This window comes from Lissotriton helveticus, chromosome 2_2 (assembly GCF_964261635.1).
Source record: "Lissotriton helveticus chromosome 2_2, aLisHel1.1, whole genome shotgun sequence".
In the NCBI taxonomy this organism is placed as follows: Eukaryota; Metazoa; Chordata; class Amphibia; order Caudata; family Salamandridae; genus Lissotriton; species Lissotriton helveticus.
Window position 1 is genome coordinate 425,911,352 of NC_136060.1, and position 14,347 is coordinate 425,925,698.

General features: G+C 41.5%; 1 protein-coding gene across 1 annotated transcript in view; it reads right to left on the minus strand.

Moving 5' to 3' along the window:
- The window catches only part of EIF2AK3 (eukaryotic translation initiation factor 2 alpha kinase 3), a 190,424-nt gene that overhangs the window by 77,529 nt on the left and 98,548 nt on the right, over positions 1–14,347 (minus strand). Inside the window, exons 3-5 of the mRNA XM_078678688.1 lie at positions 6,583–6,777; positions 5,268–5,398; positions 2,479–2,713 (exon numbers count right to left, since the gene is read on the minus strand). Coding sequence (XP_078534814.1) covers positions 2,479–2,713; positions 5,268–5,398; positions 6,583–6,777 — 561 coding nt within the window. The remainder of the gene's footprint in view (positions 1–2,478; positions 2,714–5,267; positions 5,399–6,582; positions 6,778–14,347) is intronic.

Below are 14,347 nucleotides of genomic sequence, written 5' to 3' on the forward strand. Positions count from 1 at the left end.
CAAAAGGTTCAATGCAGATAACATACATTTGTCTTGAATGTAAGAGTGATGGAGATGGGAAAGATTTGGGGGAGCCAGGCACTCCTCTCAAACAAACAACTGGGCAATCATCAATTCTTTCAAAAAGAATCAAATCAAGACAGAGATTTAAGTGATTAATTAACCTAGCAATTTATGAAATTCAACTTTTAGAACCACGTCAATGGGTGTTAATACCCAGCCATGCCATATATTTCAGAAAGCATACTACTTTACACATATCATCCCTAGACTTGGCCCTCTAGCAACAAAAGGAAGACGTTTAAATCACTTTGCCTTGGTCATTTATCGCTTTCTTTTCCACTGTGCTCTCCTTTCTAAGAGACATTTTGTGCCACAGATCAGAATATTACTAGTGGGGCTAAATTCAAGGCCCCGTAATTGTTGTAGATATGTCGTGGTGTTAGCTCAACTGAGTTGGAATCACCTCCCTCCGGTCTTCGCTCACAATTTCATAACGTTAAGTACAATAATAAAAATTGTGCTATTTGCACAGGATTGCGTTGCAAAATGTCTGCCCAAATGTCAAAACGTGTATTGCTTTCTCAAATCTGTAGCATCAAGGTCCTCAGTCCAGGGTAGCTGTTTGGGCCATATACATTCGAATAATGAAAGGTCTGTGCAAATTGCAAAGATGTTGCACTCCACTGTATTTACTTCTCAAAATTCCAAGGGCCACCCCATCGGACATACTACTTCATACGGCGCCTCTAATCACAAAGACTGAGTTCGAAGTAGAGAACGATGGGATTCATCTTACTACAGTACCTATCAAAGAATGCAGCTCTTCACCAGTGACTGTCAAACTAGCTGCCTAGGATGTTACAACATAAAGCAACTTCCTGCATGTAACAACCATGGATCCTCTCGTGACACTGCATGAAAACTGGACATTGCTACAAACGATTCACCTGCCACTACCTACTTCCTTGTCTGCTCCACCCCTATTAAGTATCCAATGCTAAATCTAGGGTCCTATGCAGTTCTAGCCCCGACTACACTGTTCCCCTTGAATGTATCATTTCCTAAATAACTCCTAATTTTCTGAACACTTCACTATTTAATACATGTTCGTACCAATCTACTACTTGCCTCATTTTTTCAGATCCATTAATCACATAAATCTTGGTTTCCTACCTATTTTTTTTAGGATTCATGTCTTTATTAGATCTTCAACAATATCACACCTTGTATGCTCTCAGTGAAAAACAGACCACAGATTAAGCATGATAAGTTGCAAGACATACTTAGAAACAATTAACTGTCTGATGTAATATGATCAAACATGGTACGGCCCAACGGCCAGATGCTCATGCTATGCTATGCTATGGGCACTTATAATGCGCGCAGCTGCTCCAGCAAAGGAGCGTCCCAGCGCAAGACAAGGTAGAACGCAACACCGCTAAAAGAAAAGACAGGAGAGAGGAGCAACTGCATAGCACTCGAAAAACGTCATCCCCTTGAAACTCCCACCTGACCCTCACTTTCTAGAGAACATCATCTGCCTGGAAATATTGTCTCTCAATGTAGTAAGAAAATGGAAAAGAACCTTCACACAAAGGCAGGGCATACACCCAGAAAGAGATAAAAATGTAATAAAGCACATTTTCACTTATATCTAGGTCATATGCCAAGATATTGTGGTCTCCCCGCAACCCCAGACACCACCCACAGAGTCACATGTAATGTCCCATCCCCCACTCCTGTATGCCCGGATGTATGACATTACAACGCATGCTTTTACATTGCAGTTTTTACAACGCATACCATTACAACGCATAGCTCTTTGGGGTTCTGGACAGTGAATAGTTTATTTTACTATTCCAACTCCAGTCCCTGTGGACACTAGGGAAGGTGTTGGATAGTAAATTAAATCTACTCCCTATCCTAGAGCGCCCCCCAGCGCAATGCGTTGTAATGGTTTGCGTTGTAAAAGTTGCGATGTAAAAGCACTGCGTGGTAAAAGTTGCGTTGTAAAGGATGTTTCCCGTATGCCCTCCATAGCCTTCCTCACGCACCATTGTGTCCGTGGACTACCAAACCTATTCAAATAAATGCAATTAATCTTGGCTCATAGATTGTACTTGAATGCCGTGTCAGGGGTGGTAAGCGCTATGCAAAAACAAAACAAATAGACTATGTGAACGATACTAGTTATGGAAAAGGACAACATCCACGTCAGCTTTCTTCTGTCCACCAGTAGGCAGAGTTGATGAAAAAAAAGTAGTCTACTGTTTTAGAGTTGACAATCACAACAGATGTAATCACAAATAGATGATTGCTGTATTTTTTGAAGATTTTTGGAAGTGAAAATAGCGATGTGAATATTGCAATACCTTAAAAGGTTTAATTAAGAGGTTCAAATAAAAAAGTGCAAGAAAAGTGCTACACATTTAGTATTCTGAAACACACAAAGGCACTATGCTATGGTTTTCCTACCTGGTGTTCCCATTCCAGACTGCCCTCCTTTCGACTAAATGACATGACCTTCCAATCTGCCACCGAGACCTTGATGATGGAGTCTTTAAGCACCGCCTCCTGCTCGTCCACCTCGGAAATTACTTTGGATTCATCGTGATTTACACCGGGTTTAAAACTGCCTTCAATGAACCCGCCTCTGGGTTCAACGTCTGGAACATAGCGCAGTTCAAAATGGCCGACACTGAAATTCCATCTGTGAAATGAAAAAAGTCGTAGAAAAGATTACCCAAATAAAAATGCATGAACTGAAATGCCAATTAACCATAGCTTAAGTGTGAATGACTTTTGCTGATTCTTTCTGGCAAAGAAGAAAGAATGGGATTTGGTTCTATCTTAAAATTAAGCATATTTATTTCGTGTGAACTTTCACAATGCACATCTGTTTTTGAAATATCTTTTTATTTGCATTTTCTATCGGCAAGGCAAGAGTGAGAGAAAATATTGCATGTACAATTAGGTCTGTTATTCAAGTCATACAATCCAATTGGGAATGCAGTTCAGGTGATATTTCAGCGTTTCTGGTTCAAATTTTCATGATATTATATTTCACTCGACGAGCATATCAATATTATGTTACATTCAGCGGATATTTTACTTATTAGGTCTTAGGGGAGATAGGAATAGTGTTGTTTCGTAGATATATCAATCTGTTATAATCAAACAGAATAAAATTGTAATGTATTAAACAAATAAATAAATAAAGCATTCAGAGGTTCGGTATCTATGTGGTCGTTGTAGATTCTAACGTTCTATGTCTAGCTTCACTTCAACACATGCGGGTCGTCGTTTTTCCTGTCTGGTTGGAAGAATAAGAGCAGCTTCAACTAGGTTGTCTACTTCCCGCTGTTGGGTTCAGTGGAGGGAAGTTGTGGCATTCCCTACTGAGTTGTCATTTTGCGTGTTTTCTGGGGGCTCTCCCAGTCTTCTCCTTCCCAACTATCCAAGGCACTCAACACCTCCGACCAAAGTCCGGCTATTGGGCGGCATCTCATGCCTCTATTGTCCTCCACCATCAGCACCCATTGTCCTGGTCTGGCCCAGGCCGTGACATCTTTTTCCAAATCCTGTGTTTTAGGTACTATTGTTGCCCGACACCGGAGGGATATGCGTCTCCATGTCAGTATTAGCGCTAAATACACAAATCTAGTGCCCACCTTCCTAGCTTTAGGTCGTGGGACAATCCCAGGAGCCAGACCTCCACCGTGAGGGGCAATGATCGCAGCAGTACGTCATTTAGGGTCGATACAATCTGGCGTCAATACTCTCGTAGGCCTGGACAATTCCAAACCATGTGTGTAAATACCACGTATGGGGTCCCGCACCTAGGGCACTGTAGCTCCCGGGTCCCGTACATGTTGTTAAGTCTGTGTGGGGTGAGGCAAGTCATGTGTAGGAAGTTGAATTGTGTATACTTAAAGCTAGAATTCCTAGAGATTTTCTTTGGGTTGCTCAGGGTTTTGCCCTGGTCTGCTGCGGTCATCTCCCTGTCTTTTGAGTCTCCCCATTTGTCTTGCAATTGATTCAGGGGCTTTACCTTCATCTCCATGAACGATTTTTCTAAGTGTCTTGCTGATCCCAGCATTACCACTGCTTGTAGCAAAGTGTGTGTGTCAGGCTCTCGTCTGCCTCGTCCCCACAGTGCCCCAAAGGTCCCCAGCATTGTGTGATAATTTAAGAACTGGCCCAGAGACAAGTCAAAATGCACGAGGAATTCTTCAAGGGGGATAAATTCTCCCTCTTGGTCAATGCACAATTATGTTAAACCCATTTGCACAGGGTTCAAGTGCGATCCATATAGTTTTGTAGGGCAGGGGTATGTTCGGAATGTCTGCCTCCACCAGGTTCTGGATTCCTTGAAGTTGAGTTTTCATCTGATAAGAAATAATATATAATAAAGACCGTAGTACTTAGTGACATTATTTAAAAATTGGAACAAGGCAAGAATTATAGTATTTAGAGTGCAAGGGCCTGCAACTTTTATATTGATTGCTGAGCAGTGACCAGCCCTTAAAAAAAGTAAGTTTTGTATTCAGTCTACAATTCGAAATCAGTTCAGATCATGGGGTTAAACCTAAAAACTATCATAAATTATATATTGCGATTAAACTCAGCGTCTTTTGCCAGCCAGGATACCCAAAGGTTCGAACCCACTGCTTCGCCGTGCCAGTCACACATGCACCACCTCCCACATCCTGTGGCAAGTACACAAAATATTACAAATAGCATCACTTTATCCAATGGAAAGCAAGGTTTACAAAAATCACAAGCAACCTACTCCCAGGTACACTCTCTAGTAATGCAAATCTTAGCTTGTCATTGATCCAAACTGAATTGCATGAAATACAAGCATAAGTCTAAAAAAGTGCTGGAATGTAGCATATTAATATTTAGGATTCACACATGATAAAGCTACTCAGCCTGCATTCTTTGAAGGAAGAACTGAAGACAAACCTCGTCAAGAGGTCATTCAGAATCTAGTCATCTCCAGCGGATCTCCTGCTGAAGCCATACAAGCGTGGCCCAGGCCAAAACATATATGAACAAGCCTCAACAAAACCAGTGCTACTGCTTAAGAGCTTGCGATCCATGCGACTAGTATGTTTTCCCTACTTCTCTTCAGAAGTCGTCAACTTGAGCTTCATCCGGACTCTTAAGCGTTGTGAAGCGGCTGATGTAAACATGTCTGTCCTCTACAAACCTCATAAATCACAATATATAAAAAAAATAGTATAATATCGGATACTCACTTCTCAGAACCACTGCGTGGTCCTACAGCTCGGACAGTTTTTTGAGTTCTGTGCAGAAGCAATATGTCGTCCTGTTCAATATCTTCTTCGTTCCAGCGACGACACCCCATTGCTGAACAGATGTATTTCACCTGAAAATTACACATACATGTGAATAATGGTCATTAATTGCACATTAGCAACCTTCTTATAATATAAAGAGTCAAAGGGATTTGGAGCACCCTGCTGGCACGTCACAGCTGAATTACCTCATGCATCATGGTCGATGTGGTTCAGTGTTGTCCAGCGACCTATGAACATTTTCCCCACTGATGAAAGAGGAATCTAGAAACACGTGTCTGGGGATACACTTGAAAAGAATACTGGTACTGGCACTGGCCAACAAACTGTGAGAACTGTGTGTGAAGCGAGCAACATTGAACCACATCGACCATGATGCATGAGGTAATTCAGCTGTGACGTGTCAGCAGGGTGCTCCAAATCCCTTTGACTATAAAGAGTATCCTTGCATGCTCATCCGCATCTGATGGGTGAGTAGTAATGCACATTCGGACTAAATATTGAAAACTTGGCAGCAGTATGTACTGCATCTAGTCAACTTCTGATGGAAAGCTAAAGCAGAGATTTGCTTAATACACATCCAAAGATATTGCAACTGGGGCAAGGACAATGCCCTCGAAATGGGGACAGAGATCAACTGTAAATGTGGTTTGTTACACGCACAACTTTAAGAAGCAAGCAACTTACTCAATCAAGAAAGTTAAGACTGACTTTTTGATCGAAATGCACTAACTGTATTATTAGCGATTTGGACGATTTCTTCAATCTGAAGCATATATGTTGAAAGAAGTCGGCAATTGAGGAAGCGACGGGATTAAAGATAATGAGATAGGGAGCAGGGAAATGATGGCGTGGTAGAGAGAGAACAGAAGAGAGGGACAAAAGATGATGGAGAGATTAAGAGGGAAAGAGGGAGAAGGAAAGAGAAAAGGGGTGAAATTGTTTTGCTCTGAAAACGTGCTAGTTATGTCCGAGTTAAAGCAGAGAGATTGAGATCCTTAAAAAAACTAATATTCATGTTATATGGCTACATGGTATTCAGTGCACACGGTTACAATAAGGTTTCATACCTCTTGTTATTAAAGGTGGCAAAGTCTGTCTAATTAGAGCTTCAAAATTTAAAATGTGTGGTTTGTGGCAAACAAACTAGCAACATTAAAGGTATGAGTAGCAGAAAGGAACATCCATAGAAGGTTTTAAAGTAAAGGCTTCACTTAGCCACATTAGGAAAAAAAGGTGTTAAATCGAAACTTACTTTCCCGCTGTGGGCACCCAGCCCATACGTTGTCAGAGACTTCCCTCCAACCAAAACAACGTCATCACCAAATCTATAAGATGACTCCAAGAGAGACTCCACGGTGAACGGAACGGCTTCCATGCTCTCTCGGTCGCGGTCCCATTGGAATAAGTCCCCATCCAAGGATGGAATGATCATTTTATTTCCAAAAACCTAAAACATTAAAAAAGACAAGTTCAGCATTTGAAAATTAGAAACCTAAAAAATACTCAAGATGTTTGAATAGTCAGTCTGTTTAATAAATGATAGCTGGTGCATATTTTAGCAAAGACCTAGATTTTTTGTGAACCTTCTCTGCAATGCTGGCTCTATTATGTCACTAAGTTCAAAGGATACAATGTCATGGAAAGTAGTAAGATAGTTTTTTTTTATTATTACAAACATTAGACAGTGCAACCCTCGCCTCCAGGTAAGCAGGGAACTGTGCAATGTATCACTAAACAAGTCATCAAAATTAATCAGTTAAAATATAAATAAAACAAAATGAATGAAAATGTAATTTAAAAATACAATTTTAAGGGGAAATTTGTAATGTCAGTACTCAAAATGTACATACGTAATTCCACCCAATCAAAACCTTACTACCATCATAGCAATAAGCTTTGGCAAAGCCAATACATCTCGGCATTGGCCGTGCTCTGAGATTTTGGCTTCGTCAATGTGAATGTTTTTCAGTCATACGATTGTACACAATTATATCGACCCATTAAGGTTATAAAGAGGTTTGCAAGCCCTTCACAAATACGGAGAACGAAAAATCGAGCGACGATGGGGCCAGCAAATTGGAAGCCTATGGGCGGGTTGTATGTCCACGATAAAGATACAGCATTTCTCAGTTCAAGACAGCGTATGCCCACCGTCTAGAGCCGAGATCTAAAAAGAGATTTATGTTATGTTGTTATATTAATCGTTCAGTTATTATGGAACTTGTCACTGTCACTACCCTTGGCATTTTGGTGACGGATATCCATGAAATAAGTGGCTCCCTCTTGTTCCAGTCTACCCTCGCTGAAAATCGATAAGTGTGCTAAATTTGACTAATGCCGGGTCACCCGGTGAAAAACAATGACTGTCCTGGCAAAATCTGGACTTGTGCTTAATGTCTCAAATGACCGATTGTCATTTTTGTTACTTGGAAATTAATAAATTAAAAAAGAAACACTGCAGCATCAGTGACAATTGGTCAGAGTCTACAGCAAGTCTGAAGTTGCAGCACATACTGCACAAGTTAGCTATGTTATTGTATGTGTGGAGAGTCGTGCTGCGGGTGGACAAACCTTTAATTATCCCTTGCCTTCAATACAGATTAGTGCCAAGGGGCGGATATTTTAAACGTGGGTCACTGGATTGGCAGGGCTCGAAAAATCCCAAAAATGTTACTAGTCCTGCAGGACTAGTACCTTAAAAAATGTCCTCGACCTAACTGCAGCCTACTTGACCTCCGTCTTTGAAAGCGGAGCAAATGTGACAAGATAACAAGATTTAAAGGCATCTTTATTGCTCATTAACTTTGTGAGCAATAAAAATACCTTTAAATCTTGTTATCTTGTCACATTTGCTCTGTTTTCATAGACAGAGGACAAAAGTTGTTTTGTTTTCCAACTCGCCAGAAAAGGCGAGTAGGACCTAAAAACAGCTCGACCTTGTTAAATTTAGCCCGACTATGCGAGCGGAATTTTCGAGCCCTGATTGGCTATAACCAATACGAGGCATTCAAACAAAGACAAGTGTGGTTTAGTGAGGTCAGCTCCACTGGTGTGTGAGTTTATTCTAAAGCCTCACTGTGATATGGGAAATGATACAAATTGTTGGGATAACAAGAGATGTATGACTCGTACCAGACATGAGTGACAAACATATGTGGGTGCTTCGGCCCGACTTCTCAACAAGAACAGGTGGTGCTGCGCGGTCATAGCTCATATATAATGTGGCCACTCACCAAGCATCGGTCCTTCCCAGCTTGCTTCAGCTGGTTTTCTCTGTGCTTTGCTGGTAAGGTGCTTAAAAACGTGCCTTCCTCCTTTCAGTAGTTGTGGCATTAAGACCCGCCTCACACAGTCACCAGTCCCTTCCCATCAATCATTTAAAGCACCATTTAAAGCACCACTCTGATAAGACAAGCTTCCGATGATGAAACATTTTGCGGGGACTCCTCCCACGAGAGGGCATCATGAAAATAGGTGGAGAAACATTCAGAAGGATTTGTTTACTGTAGATAGGCACGGGGTTTTTAAAAATAATAAATTTGGCGATCAACGCTAATTAAAACAACAGTGCTCCTAATGTGTGGCAGGACGAGTCACCCATTTGGAAACAAAAATAAAGTAGCCTCAAAACAATGGATCAAAATGGCCACTGCAAAAGAGGCATGACATATGCATTCCCTTCACAAATGGAAAGAATGAAAAATGGAGTGTCAATGGTGGCAGCAACGGGCAAGTGTATGGGGGGGCTGTAAGCCCAGATGCAGATATAGCATGTCTCAGTTCAAAATAGTGCATGAGTGTCGTTAAGAGGCGAGACCTAATAAATCAATATTTAAAAAGCACAGCACTGTCACCCCTAGGGGTATCTGAACGATGTGTCTCCAAAGACAGGTCTTGAGTCTCTCTCTGAAGTCTGCTGGAAAGGGGGCTGTGCAGAGTTGGAGGGGGATGGTTGTTCCAGGTATTGGCAGCGATGTAGGAGAAGGAGCGGCCACCGCAGAGGCTGTGATGGATGCGCAGGGAATGTGGAAGGGCACGTGAGGAGGAGCACAGGTGTCTAGCGGGTAGTTGGAAGTTCAGTCGATGGTTGAGGTAGGAGGTGCTAGGTCGAGGAGGGCTTTATAGGCGAGCATGAGGCGCTTGAAATGGCATCTTTCCTGGATGAGGACCCAGCGGAGGTCTCTCAGGTGGGTAGTGATGTGGGTTCATTTGGAGAGGTCAAGGATGAGTCTGGCTGCGATGATGGTGCCAGCAACAGGCAAGCCTATAGGTGGGCTGTAAGCCCAGATGTAGATACAGCATGTCCTGGTTCAAAACAGCGCATGCGTGCCGTCTAGAGTCAAGACCTAATCAATCAATCAATATTTGTAAAGCGCAGTGCTGTCACCCCTAGGGGTATCTGAGTGCAGTGTCTTCGTCAAAGAGCCAGGTCTCGAGTTTCATTCTGAAGTCTGTCAGTGAGGGGGCTGGCGGAGTTTAAGGGGGAGGTCGTTCCAGGTATTGGCAGCAATGTAAGAGAAGGAGCGGTGACCACTGACAAATGCACGGGGTGTGTGCAAGGGCAATTGAGGAGGAGCACAGATGTCTAGCGGGTTGGTGGAAGTTAAGTCGATGGTTGAGGTAGGCAGGTCCTAGGCCGTGGAAGGCTTTGTAGGCGAGCAGGAGGAGCTTGAAACTGCATCTTTTCTTAATGGAGGAGTCAGTGGAGGTCCCTCAGGTGGGTAGTGATGTGGGTTCATTTAGGGAGGTCTAGGCCGAGTCTGACTGCACCGTTCTAAATTGTCTGGAGTCCTCCGAGGAGTTGGGTGGAGATGCCAGCGTACAGTGCATTGCTGTACTCCAGCTAACACTGCTAAAGCAGTGATTCTTTATCATTTGACTTCTGGGAACACCCACTTAATCATTACTGGTATCCAGGGAACCCACTGAATCATTATTGGAATCCGGGGCCCCCCATAAGTTATTACTGGAAGCTGGGGACCCAGGCAGAAGCATTGTCAATGATTTGAACCGCAAAATAATTCACAAAATATATAGATGAAAGCATTCAAACAAATAGACAAATTATGACACATTTTGCTTAATCAGCAAACACATATAAATAAAAAAAGTTTTTAAAAAATCTAAATTTAATTTTAACGGAAAGGTTGGAGCTTTTCTAAATTTAATTGAGGCCACTCATTGTCCATGATATAGTCTGTCTGATGCTCCTGTACTGCCCCCCCAAATCAATCTGAGATTACTAATTTAATTTTTAGTCTCCAGTTTCAAATTCCTTCAAATTTAAAGTATGATTAAAAAATGTAAATTGTATGTTTAGCTTCTTTATTTATAAACACTTTATTAGGTTTTGTTACTATTATTTCATTTTCTAAGTAGCCTCAGACCCTCTGAGGAGGCTTCGTGGACCCCCAGGGGTCCCCGGGCCATTGGTTAAAAACCACTGAGCTAAAGTAAGTATAATTTGATCAATTGCAATAGCACAAGAGTGGGCAAGGGTTCAAAATAGCACACGGAAGGGAGTTCTAGAAGAGGAAAGGAGCTAGCCATGAGTTTTGAAATCTTGAAATTAAGAAAGGATTTAATGTCAGTTATAATACATGGGCTTCTGCAGTCCCCGTATTAAAAACGCCCTCTAATTTCTTTGTTATGGTCGGCTCTCATAGTGAGCCTCCATCATTTATTTCAGTTTCTTAATCTCATACAACACTGCTATGACACAGCAACAGTTGATAACAATACTGGCTAACCACTGTTTTGATGTCATAAAGGTCTCCCAGACCAAGCTAACAGGCCCCACTGAGGGCCTATTAGTGCAACCATGCTAGTCTACTTCGGGGGGAATGCAGGGAAAGTGGTCTGGTTGTTTAGGGATCTGCGGGTAAAATTCTTGTTTAATTTGGGACAAGGAGGAGAGGCTGTGTTACATATGGCTTCCCCGTTACTCCTCTGTCCCTGCACAGCAGTTGAAAGCAGGGAATGATGAATTTGGGGACCATACATAACAAAATTGTAGATGGGTAACAGTAAATTACGGGGATGTTTTTCACCTATGGGTTCGGAGTCACATCGTAGACTAGAGCTTTGATCTCGTTGTCTATTTATTTATCGAGTTTTGTATAGCGAAAATTTGCCCTACAGGTATCAGAGTACTTTACAGAATTTGCATGGCAGCAATTACATGAAATACATTTGGAGTAAAAATATATACAGTGACTGTATGTAAAAGAAGACCAGGGAAGACATTAGGATAAGTTAACAATATAGATTTGAGGTAGATATGGTATATAAAATAGTAGTCTGTTGAAGCTACAAAGAGGTCTCTCTTGGCTTTTAATAATTTATGTGCAAGTTAGACCGGAAACAAGCATCCTGGGACCGGTTTCTGGGTATTACCCTTCATCAGCCAGGCTAGCTTGAATCCAGTGGCACAGTGAGCAAGGGACCCATGTCTGGGCGTGTTTCCAGTCCAGGGAAAAGAACGATGGATTTAACACAGATCTTTTGACTGGGGTTGAATGTATGATTTATACTGCATTCCGTCCATCATTTGTTTGCGTAGGAATATACATGTTAAACATAGAATAATGTAACCATAGGTAATATGTACATTTGTTAAGCAGAACTAAGGAATATTTATATATTTATGAAGATGATTATTATATACATTTATACAAAGGGATACACATACCTAGGTACACATATATAATCCAAGTAACTGCTTATATGCTCAGGGATATGCTGTATGTTTATGTTTGAGTATGGGGGTTATGTGCAGAAGAGCCAACGCTTGAGTAGTCTTCCGAAGATAAGGTAGTTATGCGTGAATCTTATGTTTGGGGTAAAGCGTTCCATAGTTTGGCTGCTTGAACAGAGAAGGATGTGCCTCCTATGTTTTTTTCCTTGTATGGTGGGATTTTGAGACAAGGTGCCAATCCAGAGCGGAGGTTCCTTTGTTGAATTTATTTGATGATTTTATTTCTGTGCCATGTATCGCTTTGTCGGTGATACAAAACAGCTTGAAGGTGGATCTTCTTGCAACTGGTAACTAATTTAGGACCCTCAAGGCAGGGGAAGTGTGGGCTTGCGGCTTTATATGTAAGAGTAGTCTGGGAGCAGAGTTCTGAATCCATTGTAGTCTTTTTATACTTTTTAAATAATCAGTGGTAGAGGCTATTGGCGTACTTAAGTTAAGACAGAACAAGCAAGATAGTAACCTCGACCTTGTGTGGAAAACCCAGGTGGAGGAAGATGCGTCACAGAGTTTTTATAGTAAGGAAGCTGGATCTTGCTTGTTATTCCATAGAAAAATTGCAACTTTGTACACATTCTGAGCTATTGCAGCTTTTTAATACAAAAAACTGGCCAGTATTAAACAGATTCTATCATCTTTTTGCAAGAAATATCAAACCGCGTTTTGTTATGCATTTAATTTAGCATTGGAGATCCTATGTTTACCCTTCATATTTGAGAGCTTGATCTCTCTTTCACATGAAAGAGCTATGGCCCAATAATTTAAGTGGTTGGTGGGAAAGGGAATGGTGTGACAGTGTATTATAGGGGATACAGCACCCCCTGCCATGCATGATAAGAACACTGAAAGTCACATTGAAGTTCCATTACCTCAGAGGAACTTGGCCTTCAGTCTAGTGCCTCTGTATGTTCACGGAACTAGTCAGTGACTTGCAATATCCTTATAATGCATGACAGGGGGTATTTTATCCCATGTATCTTGATCCAACGTAAAATATTTTGATTACAAGTAACCTCCAAAACAGGACAAACAACCTGAAAAGCTAAGGAAATTAGTGCAAAGAAAATAAAATGGGAGTGATATGATACAGCATGTGTTTATCTACACCCACCACCAGGTTAGGAGCTGTATAACATGCCGATTTAAAAGGTGCAAGAATTAGTGATTTTAGCCATTGTTTAAGCTGAAAAAATAGCAATTGCTGATGAGGTCCCGAAAACAAAGCAGTTCAATATTTTAAGAAGGGTTGGCCAAGCCTTTTTGAAATATTGGCTTTGCACCTTTTTTCCCCTGATGCATCAGCAATGATGCAGCTACCACTGGCGGCAGCCTCTTTCCACAAGTACACACATTCGTGACCATGCATTTATGTGCTTGTAGAATGATGTGCCACCATTTTTCTTATTTACCGATCCAAGATGGCAGATGAAACTTAGATCGGTAAACAAACAAATTACATTTTACATGCGCAAAAGTGCTTCTTGACTTGCATAGCAACCCGATAACCAACAACAACTGCTAGGCCCTCCCAAAAAAACTCTCAAAATTAAAATTTTAAAAAACTGGTAAAGGGCAGCATGGGGTAGTGGATGGGGAAATAGGGGACAACGGAAGTGTTTGGACATGGGTAAAAAAACTAAAAGATGCCATGGAGTGGTGGGGTACGCAATACACTAGCGTTGGAGGGGTGGGCATTTGTAGCGGGAAGCTGCACACAAGGGAGAGAGCTATAGAACACATGCACTGTCATGAAATGCATAAAGAAAAAGAAAGTACTAGTTATCTTAAAGTAAGCAGTATAAGGATACCCGCCAGACTATCAAAAGGATGGTAAAGAGGATATGCTCCATGAGAGGGACACGCACAAGAGAAAGGAAAGGCACTGAATAAGCGCACAATCAACTCAGTCGGTGTATGCTAAACCAACGTGTGGGCTACAAAGCCTCTGTTAATTTTTTTATTTGGATCACAATAGGTCTTTTGTAACCAGACAGCTGAGCGCTGTCTAGTATGAGAGACTTAAAAATATCTAGATTTCTCCTTTCAGTAAATTTAGAACCTGCTGTTAATTCTTTGACGGTTTTGCATTTTGCTGTATCGAAACCTAGTATTTCAACGCAGGTTCAAGGACTCTGTGAGCTTCTCTATTGACCAAGTGATTTTCCACATGTTCTGCCAATGGGCTCAAAGATTTAAACATATTCTGTCATCTCTAAAGATTCTCCTCTGTTGTCCTCTTTACTTGAGCAAAATGAATGCATAA